Consider the following 10,846-nt stretch of genomic DNA (forward strand, 5'->3'; position numbering starts at 1 on the left):
CTAGGTCGTCCAATTATTCTCTCTTGACTGTAGTAGTGGTGTTGTCAGCCGCTTGGAACCGTTGGTAAGCTATATATATATATATAGGGTGCAGAATGATTTAATGTTGGCTCATGAAAACTAGGCCCTGTTTTATGGTATTTTTCCACACCTCTAACGGGGCGAGGGTTTATTGCTTTATACATCAGCAGATTGAAATCGATTCAAGCCATCCGTATTACTCTGAATTCGAATTCCGACACCCGGATCACCTACAATACTTATTATTTACGCGTTAATAATTATAACAATGACGGTCAACCGCCATCGCATCCAAATCTGCCAGCATTCTTGAGGTTGTTACTGTTGCACGAGACTAAATGTGTTCCTAAGTCAAAATATTCTGATGAATTACCAACACTGCTCATAAATATTCATGATTAATCAAACGATCGTCAATGTTCAAATGAAGTTATAAAAGTTGAGTAGCTATCTAAACTACACTAGTATAGAACGCAAACGGTCGACTGTATGCAACATAGCACGGTAATGAATTGTAGCCATTATTTACCAGTACAGTGTCCAGATTGTCACGTGATCATGTAAGCTCTGGTGGTACAAACATCAGTCACTAAAGGACAGACCTAAAGGCCTAAAAACTATAAGGGACTATTTTAAGGTCGCAATATTACTATAGTACCGAAAGTAAAGAGTCTCGCCAAAGGAGACAAAACGAAATCTACCATTCATTAGCGAGGCAGATTCAGCTTTACGGAAACTGCCGAGGATTGCCGAATGTGTCATAAAGTACACTGTAGGACGTTGACCAGTAGAATGAAAACGGTTGAAAATTTATCTTATAGTCAATGTTATCTTCAAGCTGTGTGCCGCCTCTATTTTAGATATATAAGTAAACGTATACATTGATATATAATAAACGCCTAAAGGTTACACGGTCGATTCGCTGGATTTTTAAAACCTGAAAACCCAATGGTGATGATTCATTTTGTCGCCACTTTGGATTGTTAAGCTATGAAGTTCACGTTAGAGAGGGGATCATAAAGCCAGGCATATACAGTGTGATTTTATCGACATTTGCGCGACAAATCGATCGGAATTTCAAATACACATTCTGCTAGTTACTGATATTTCGAAGTGTTAGCTTTAAACAATGAGTTCGTCTGCTTCTCCATTGTTGCTGCTTTTGGGAAGATAATTGTGAACGCATGCGCAAAGAGATTTTTTAAGGGTGGTAAATTCATTATACTCTGCGGTGGGAAAATTTAAATTGTGTTGTGTTGTGCCATTAAACATAATAGTGACTCAGGCTTCAGTTCTCGTAATCACGTGATCCAAATGGCAGCAGACGATGTTCCAGTGTTACGTTCTGACCCGCTAGCAGACGACATTTTCCCATTGGCTACAGAAGGACGAAAGTTGCAGGTATGTCTTTAAATTGCTTTCCTTTCAGGAAATGAGAATTTAGCTTTTCGTGTTTCCCACTACCTCTTCAATCTTCCTTGGTCCAATCAGAATCCAAAAGGTGGAATGTAAAACGTCATAATGACCATTATGTGATTTATTTCAACGTATACCGTATAGTAGAGTGAGTGGATCAAATTCTTGTTTATAGCATAAGTTACAATGTCGCTATATTTTATTATTACCCTTTACATCCTCTGGGTTGGCTAAGCCAAACATCTTCGAATGTTTCAGATAGTCTACCAATGTTTAAAATTGGGAATATTTGACGAGATTGAAAGCCTAGGGAAGAGTGAAACAGCAGAGAATATCGCCAGTAACTTGGGGTATAATCCATAGATCACAGAGAGGCTTCTCAATGCACTCGTCTGCTTTAACCTTCTCAACAAAGGTAAGATCTGATGATACTTGTCTAATTTCGTTTCGTTATTATTTTTCCAATGTTCATTGTACACTTGCAACGAAATTATGATCTTAAATTAATGTAAACCTTGCGATAGAGTCCTCATAGCTAATATTAGTTTTTGGTATATCTGTTGTTAAAAAAGCAAGTTCGATCCTTGGTCTCAGAAACGGGGGTTGTTCTATTAAGCTGTCAGTAAAAGTTTTCACAGCTCACTGTCGGAATAATAGCCTTCTTAGGAATGTTTATCCATAATTTGGGAAGCCCACTCGCAGCAGTCGCATTGAAAAAATTTCGATTATGTATAGCTGTAATATAGCTGTTGCAGTCAAAGTATAAGACAAAGTTCGTAATATCTTGACATTGTGAAGATAACATCTTATAACCTATATAGTAACATTCGTGTCTGTACATACTGTGGTCATATACTTGATCACAGCAATATAATCTCTTAAATTCATACACACGTACATAGACATATAGAATAAAGACTATTTACATACATATGACAGGATATGCTTACTCTTAGACACCTGATACCACTTTTTATTATGAAATACTTACTCATTTGTAATTGATATACTTCTTTATATGAGGCACCAGGCAGGGTATACTTACACCTGATACTACTGTTCATTATGAAATACTTACTCATTTATAATTGATACACTTCCTCATGTGAAAAGGTCATTAGCTATTAATACCAATATGTTGTTTTGGATTTTAGATTTCGTTTTGCGGTTTTGATCGTTAGTACTTGGTTTATTTATTAACTTATTCAAGGTCCACATCGACCTCCAAAATTGCTGAATGTGCTACTTTAAACAATGGTTATATTATAGAATGTGGGGTGTATTGTTTGACGGAAAGTTCCAAGAAATACATGGTTTCTACCAAACCAACCAGTATGGTACCTCGACTTACAGCCGAGTTTGAATTCATGTTTCCGCTGTTCAACTCTTTACCAAGTGTTCTCAAAAGGGGTAAGTGTCATCGTCTGTTTTTCCTGAGCGTTCCCGCCATCTATCTGCCTTCGCTGTTCTATACTGGTAGTTGATCACAAAATCCAACCCCTTTTACTCACTTGCAGCAGTAACAGTGGCTCAGTATCGATATTGTGTATGTTGAGCGGGAATGACGGAGGGTATGCTTACTCTTCTAGACACCTGATATCACTTATTCATTTATGATTGATATACTTCCTCATATGAATAGTTCATTAGCTGCTGCAATGTATTTGCAATGTGTTTTGGATTCCGTTTTACTCGAGTATCGTTTGACTGCCTTGGCAACATGCCCTGAAGGTTATTGGTTGGATTGCATGTTGCAAGGGTTTGGACGCACCTGCAATTCACGCAATGAACTAATTTTTGAACATTTCACGGGCACCCTTCCACAAATTTTAGAAACGAAACATTCAATTCCTTTTATTTTTGTGTTCAATGCATTTCACAGATATACACTGTATATCAAATCTTAAAAACGACCCAAAACAACCTACCTATCCTGTACATACTCATGTATAACTGATTTCTGTATAACCCCCCCCCCACTCCCCTTGCACCTCAACTCTTCTCCCCAACCCATCGGGCTACATCCTGTATATACTAATTATGTATAATTGATGTATGTATGCCAAATTTCAGGTTCTGACGGTGAAAGGTACCAACAATTTATTGAAAATGAAACAGAAGACGGAGAAAGCTTCACTAGTGGTACCAGTGGTGCGGGAAATAATCCAAGGGGAGACATTACTACCAGGAAACCTTCTCCGGCTGATTTCTTAGCTATGATGAACGCAAAACTGGTACCTATTGCGCCAGCAGTAACGCAGTCGTATGATTTCAGTGGCTACAGAACGCTTGTAGATCTAGGAGGTTTGTAAAATGATTCGTTTATCTACAAACGTTTGCCATAGCATTATGAATTTTCTTTTTCTGTTGCCTGAAGATTGGACTGTTCTGACAAAACTCAAAGAAACTGGACATAATTGTTCTCATTCAGCTCAACTACCATAGGAGTGGTTGAACCAAGTCCACGGGCCACACCCCTATGGGGATCCCCACCACCAAAAAATGCAGGAGAGCATAATATATGTTTGACAAACACAGGGGGAGTGGGAGGGGCCAGACCCACTGAAGTCCACGACCCACCGCAACACTCATCTAGTTTAGCCACTGCACGCAATCATTGTTTTAAACCAGGGTTTCGTCTATTTTGTTAAGGGGTTGTTGTTTCCTTGTACATGTGCTGAATTTGGATGTCGGTTGTCTATATCTTACTCACTTACAATTGATATACATAAACTTCCTGAAGTGAAAAGTTTATTAGCTGCTATGTCGTTTGAATTTCGGGTTTCGTTTTGCGATTCGGATCGTTAGTATTTATATACATGTATTTTAAATTATTTTTAGGTGGGTCAGGATATATGGCCTATGAGTTTATTAAAGTTTACGAGAAGCTGAAGGCCATTGTGTTTGATCTACCGGACAGTATCGAGTTGGCTGTACAACAGCAACCACAGAACACCAAATCCAGAGTGGAATTTATGTCTGGTAAGTCAATACTCAAGTCAAGTGTGCTGCAGAAAACCATCGATAGGTCGAAAATGCTGTTCTTTTAAAATGTATCTGATCGTTCTCTGCATGGCGCTGTCCGTCTTATTATTCATTAGTCCAATCAGATACAGAAAAGTAAGACCTAAAACTCCATTCATTTCATTTCAAATTTTAGGAGATTTTTTTCAAGACGAGAAATTACCTGTTTGTGATTTGATGATATTAAGTCACATTCTCCATAACTGGTGTGATGATAAAATTGATATTATACTGAAGAAAGTGTTTGCTAGCATTAATCCAGGTAGGCTGATCACTAATAGTCACTTTCCTTGCAATTTTGCCCATTAGATTTGCCCATTAAACAGGGGACAGATAAGTAAAAAGTTAAAGGGATTGTAAAGAGATCTTGTAAAAATTACCGACTCGTTCACATTTTGTTTCATCCTTGTCCCCTCCTCTCATCTTCACAATGCCAAGCTATTATTCGTCTTATAACGTGACTCTTATAATCACTCTTCCTGTAATTTAGAAGTTGTTAATGCAGCAATTTGGTTAGATCGTACGTTACCTAATACAGCCAATCGGAGCTCATTACAGAAAGTCTGTAAGCAATAAACCATAATGTTTACACCCTTTCTGTAAAAAGCTCTCATTATGAATATTCGTTGGCGGACAATCCAATCAAATTGTGGCATTCCGTGATACAAGAATAGTGGCTATTAGAGTCAAGGTATCAGACGAAGTTAGTAATAGCTTGACATTGTGAAGATGTCCCAACCCCAAGACCGACCTTTGTCTCTAAATATTTTTTCCAGGTGGCTGTATTTTGCTATTAGAAAAATGTTTAAACGAAGATAAAACGGGACCCTATGATGCTATATTGTTGGATACTATGATGATGGTGATCTGTGAGGGAAGAGAAAGAACTTTTCTAGAATACCAAATGCTTCTCCAACAGTATGGGTTCACTAACGTCATATGGAGAGAAATGCACGGACGAAATTGTCAAGATGTTATTTTGGCATTAAAACCCGAAGAAAATATATGAAATTAAAAAAACCCAAGGTCCTTTGTGTAGAGAAATGCACGGACAAAACTGTCAATACGTTGTTTGGGCATTTATACCTGAAGTAAATATATCAATTTAAAATCCCTTAAGTTCTTTGAGGAGTGAAATGCACGGACGAAATTGCCAAGACGTTATTTTAGGTTTTCACTCATAAACTAATGAAATGTGAAGCCATTAAGTTCCATGTATCATTTAATGCAGAGAAATCCATGGACAGTATGATAAGAAGTTATTGAATGAATTTCCCTTAAAGAAAATTTGGACGTTTGAATTTGTTAGTATTTCAGTATCGTTTTGTGGAGAGAAACGTACGGACATGATTGTGATTAAAATATAGAAAGATATGGAACTTTCAAGTCATTGAATGATTGTATTTTATCTCATTAAAGAATATCTTGATCTTTTAAAGACCACCAACCTATTTAATTCCCAATGATCCAGCGACATACTTGTTACTTATGACTAAAGCCTGTCTTTACTAGCTGAACCGCCTACCTGTTAAACCGACGTTGTTTATCCCGAGGCTGTATTAGCGTATAGTTACGAATTGGCTTATAGAAGATACAGGTTGTCACAATAAATACCAAAAACAGACATACAAAATGACAGATAAATTTAATATTTCAAACATAAAACATAGATATATAGATATAAATTGGATTTCTAAATTACGACAATTCGTTAGAAAAAATATACATTGTATATGATAATGTAAAATGTTTCAAAAAATATGTATAAAATATAATAAGGCGTGGAATTACATAGACAAACGCATGTGCCTCAAATTTTGGACCTAAAATATCAAAATAAAAATCAATTTCAAAATCACAAGAATGCAGAAACGAAGGCAGAAATGAAGACGAAAATCAAACAAAGTAGAGGTTGATTGGCTGAATCCGTAACATCCGGGTTCTCTATGTTCTCCGTCACCTCCTCCTCGATATAAACAATCGGATTCTCTTTCCGACAGTCACATGACTGCATCGCGGCCACAAATCGCAGCGCCGCCACCGTATCGTTATCATTCTTCATGGTGAGGAATCGTAGTGTATGCTCAGCTAGTCCGTTCATGAAACATGAATGGTTCTCTTTCAAATCGTTGACTACAGCACGGCAACCATGTAAACAATCGCCTTGATACGTACAATGCTTCATTACCTAAAATATAATTATAAAATAAACACGTCAGTCAAAATAAACAAGGGCGTTCCCAGAAACTTTGACCTGGAAATGAAGCATTCTGAAGTAAATCTATATAGATATGTAACGGTTATTTCTGTAATAAATCTAAGGATCACCTCATCACCTCAAAAACAATTATCTCCCCTACTCCTTCTCCACACCATTCTTCCAAAAATGCTCACTTTTGCACAACTTCTCCTTTTATCCATTTTGCAGGTAAAGGGGCGCCCATTACGTTAGTCCCTATTTTATACCACTCACAATCCAAATACGCTGGTTTTTTAATGTAGATTCCCTTATTTGGAATCGATTTGAAAATCGACATACTTGACAACAAATAATAATAATTAATATCAATTTAGGAACTTATAATTAAACTTCAAAAGAAAAATAACTGCAATGTCATAAAGGATCTGTGACAATGTATTTGTATTCTGTAAACTTGATTTTGTAAATAGATCCCTTGCATTAATATGTCCTATAACTCAAGAGTTTGACGAGAAATCTGAATGGGTAAATAAAAGCAAGAAGCGAAGCATCTTATAAAGTTTGGTGAAATTTAGACAGACTCACTCCTTATTCACCTCTCATTTTGTCATGCCTCAAAGCGTACCTTATCAATAGTGGTTTTTGTTTCTGGATGAGTAAAATTCCACAGTGTGCCGTAGTTACATGTCCAGTCGTCTATATCACAGTAGTTGAAATTTTTATTGGTGGTACATGTAGGGTAGGCCTGGGCCATGGCATATGTGGGAAAGAAGTTGAAAATTCCAAAGCACATCTCATCAAACGTTCCCTCGCCGTATCTTGCTGTCACCTTTCTTGATAGCGACTGGTAGGTGCAGACTGTTTCGATCTCATCTCCAGGTTTCACTTCTATTGGTGGGTCATAACTGGAATAAATCGAAATATTTCTTTATTTTCTCATATTTAAATATATTTTACTTGGTATTTCTAATTAAATTGTGATATTTCACTTGGTATTTCTAATTAAATTGTGATATTTCACTTGGTATTTCTAATTAAATTGTGATATTTCACTTGGTATTTCTAATTAAATTGTGATATTTCACCTGGTATTTCTAATTAAATTGTGATATTTCACTTGGTATTTCTAATTAATTTGTGATATTTCACCTGGTATTTCTAATTGAATTGTGATATTTCACTTCGTGTTTCTAATTGAATTGTGATATTTCACTTGGTATTTCTAATTAAATTGTGATATTTCACTTGGTATTTCTAATTAAATTGTGATATTTCACTTGGTATTTCTAATTAAATTGTGATATTTCACTTGGTATTTCTAATTAAATTGTGATAATATTTCACTTGGTATTTCTAATTGAATTGTGATATTTCACTTGGTATTTCTAATTAAATTGTGATAATATTTCACTTGGTATTTCTAATTAAATTGTGATATTTCACTTGGTATTTCTAATTAAATTGTGATATTTCACTTGGTATTTCTAATTAAATTGTGATATTTCACTTCGTATTTCTAATTAAATTGTGATATTTCACCTGGTATTTCTAATTGAATTGTGATATTTCACTTGGTATTTCTAATTAAATTGTGATATTTCACTTGGTATTTCTAATTAAATTGTGATATTTCACTTGGTATTTCTAATTAAATTGTGATAATATTTCACTTGGTATTTCTAATTAAATTGTGATATTTCACTTGGTATTTCTAATTAAATTGTGATATTTCACTTGGTATTTCTAATTAAATTGTGATATTTCACTTGGTATTTCTAATTAAATTGTGATATTTCACTTGGTATTTCTAATTAAATTGTGATATTTCACCTGGTATTTCTAATTAAATTGTGATATTTCACTTGGTATTTCTAATTAAATTGTGATATTTCACCTGGTATTTCTAATTGAATTGTGATATTTCACTTGGTATTTCTAATTAAATTGTGATATTTCACTTGGTATTTCTAATTGAATTGTGATATTTCACTTCGTGTTTCTAATTAAATTGTGATAATATTTCACTTGGCACAGCAACTCTAATCTAACTTATAAGCTATAAGCCTCCGAATGATAGGCCACGCCTTAAAAGTAATAGTCCACGCTTATAAATGATAACTTACGTATTTAAAATAGGTGTATCGTAACTGTAGTGTTTTTCATCGGTCAACATGAGTTCTGAACCATCCTGTCTCTTTAGTTTCACATATTCAGCCACACCTGTAACACATTGTGATAAAAAACATGACCGTCGATCTGGGTCGATTCTTGACTCGCAAGCTGAGTTCTGGAGGTCTAGGTTTCAATATGCGGACATGAAAGTTCGGAGCTTCCTATCATTCAAGGTATAAGCGAAATAGGGAAATGACACCCCTTGCTGTTTGGTTCCTTGATTGATCTTGATAATTGGAAATTGAAAATGAATGGGTTTATGGCGCTGTCCTGGCAAAATTTCTCTCATTAGGTGCAGACAGAGTTCACACATTGCCTGGCGTTGTCTGGTTTCATACGCACAATTCCATTCCGGTGCCGTTTGGTAAATTAACCTCTTCATGCTAAGTGACCTGGTGAGAATCCGAAAGACAATAATAATAATTACCGAGATAGTGCATGTGGTTTAATCCAGAGGTTAGAAAGATGGACTGGTTCATCTGTTTCCTGGTACAATATCCAGAACATGTTGACTGTTGAACAACTCTAGGGGACAGGGGAGGGATCTCTAAATACAACTGTCCTGTAGACCATGTTCCAGAGTCGTATTTCCTTAATTTCTTGGTGAAATAGAGCGTCATGCCGGATGCATCCCACAGATCGGATCGCTCTTCAGGGTTGGTCCAATGGAACTGAAATGAAACAATGATTTTACAAAAGATCATAGACCTAAACATCTGCCTCTATTCCTGCCTCTGATAGCTATGTTGAAAGCTGGTGTAGATAACTGCCAAAATCAGAAGCTGGAATACGTTGATCCGTAATCGATATGTTCACTGAGTTCTTTTCTTACCGCCCCTTCCGAAAGTAAGTGTTCTGATGAGGAATGTGTATCTAAAACGCGTATCGCTATTGTCAATAAGGCTTGACATGGATCTGATGTATTATCCGGAGAGTTGGCATAAAACTCCAATAGTAGTTTATATTGTACAGAATTGTCCACTGTTGTATTTTTATCTGTTTAAAGAAATACCAGGCATCACCTAACTTTTAAAATATACCATTGGATTAAAACATTTCTTACTTGTAGTACACCTCTTTTCATTCCCTTGGTACCAATTCTGATCCCCGACTCTCTGTACAAACACTCTCCGGGCAGCCCCAGGGTCCATAGCCCAATTGTTGTGGAACAACCAGTCAGCCCCATCAAACATTCGGTTGGTTCTGTTATTTCAGCAGCTGAAACAAAGGACAGATGTAAAATCAGCTCTACTATAATAGCGTAATATTGTGGTCTGAAATAGTTCTATCTAAACACGACTTATTTCCCTTGAAGTCAAATAGGTTTCTTCATATAACTATGGTTTAGAATTAAGCTCCGCTATAATAGTGTCCCAAATAGTGGTCTGAAATAGTTCTATCTAAACACGACTTATTTCCCTTGAAGTCAAATCGGATTCCATATCGAACTCTATGGTTTACTAAAAATAGTGTCCTATTGTGGTCTGAAATAGTCCCTTCTTAACACGACTTATTCCCCTTGTAAGAATCAATTAGAGTTGTCTGATTACTCATTAAGGCCCTGATAAAAGCAAGACGAAAAACTATGGTTTCAAAATTAACAAATCGACTTACCCTCAGAAGTACAGGCTATCAAAGCGATATGATGCATAACTCTGGTTTCATTGATAATAGGTTTAGTCGCGATCATATGATAGTCACCATCACTAGGGAGATCGAATCCCATACACATATAGCTTGTAGCTTTTGCTGGAACGTTGGTCCAAGGAAATCGCAATTCTTTCGTAAATACATCTGTAATAAACGTTATCGTAGACTTAGAATGGACTTTTAAACTCTCTATGTTGGCTTCTGCTGTCCAAGACCGTAGCCAGATTTGATTGTTCGGAGGGCAAGTAGCCTAATAGGCTACATCCGAAGGGGCAATAGTGTATAGGATAGAATTGGTCGGTCGTCAACTTATTTTAAGAGGGTGTGGGGAGGGGGGAATGGGGGGGGGGGGGGGGGGGGGGC

General features: G+C 36.3%; 2 protein-coding genes across 2 annotated transcripts in view; one reads left to right on the forward strand and one right to left on the reverse strand.

Annotated features, from left to right (window-relative positions):
* Positions 1-1,335: 1,335 nt before the first annotated feature.
* Positions 1,336-5,470, forward strand: LOTGIDRAFT_164936 (hypothetical protein; the record flags this gene model as incomplete). The annotated part of the gene is made up of 7 exons (XM_009061438.1): positions 1,336-1,422; positions 1,696-1,787; positions 2,648-2,847; positions 3,511-3,741; positions 4,279-4,419; positions 4,598-4,723; positions 5,238-5,470. 7 exons carry the CDS (start codon positions 1,336-1,338, stop codon positions 5,468-5,470), a joined length of 1,110 nt encoding a protein of 369 aa, XP_009059686.1.
* A 778-nt stretch (positions 5,471-6,248) lies between these two features.
* LOTGIDRAFT_234237 (hypothetical protein) overlaps positions 6,249-10,846 on the reverse strand; it is a gene marked incomplete at its 3' end in the record, with an annotated part of 8,760 nt that continues 4,162 nt past the window's right edge. The window contains exons 4-10 of the mRNA XM_009061439.1: positions 10,448-10,627; positions 9,897-10,051; positions 9,261-9,504; positions 8,785-8,881; positions 7,287-7,566; positions 6,422-6,649; positions 6,249-6,284 (exon numbers count right to left, since the gene is read on the reverse strand). Of these exons, the coding sequence (XP_009059687.1) occupies positions 6,249-6,284; positions 6,422-6,649; positions 7,287-7,566; positions 8,785-8,881; positions 9,261-9,504; positions 9,897-10,051; positions 10,448-10,627 (1,220 nt within the window). The remainder of the gene's footprint in view (positions 6,285-6,421; positions 6,650-7,286; positions 7,567-8,784; positions 8,882-9,260; positions 9,505-9,896; positions 10,052-10,447; positions 10,628-10,846) is intronic.

The sequence above is a fragment of the Lottia gigantea genome, assembly GCF_000327385.1.
Source record: "Lottia gigantea unplaced genomic scaffold LOTGIsca_48, whole genome shotgun sequence".
Classification (NCBI taxonomy): Eukaryota; Metazoa; Mollusca; class Gastropoda; family Lottiidae; genus Lottia; species Lottia gigantea.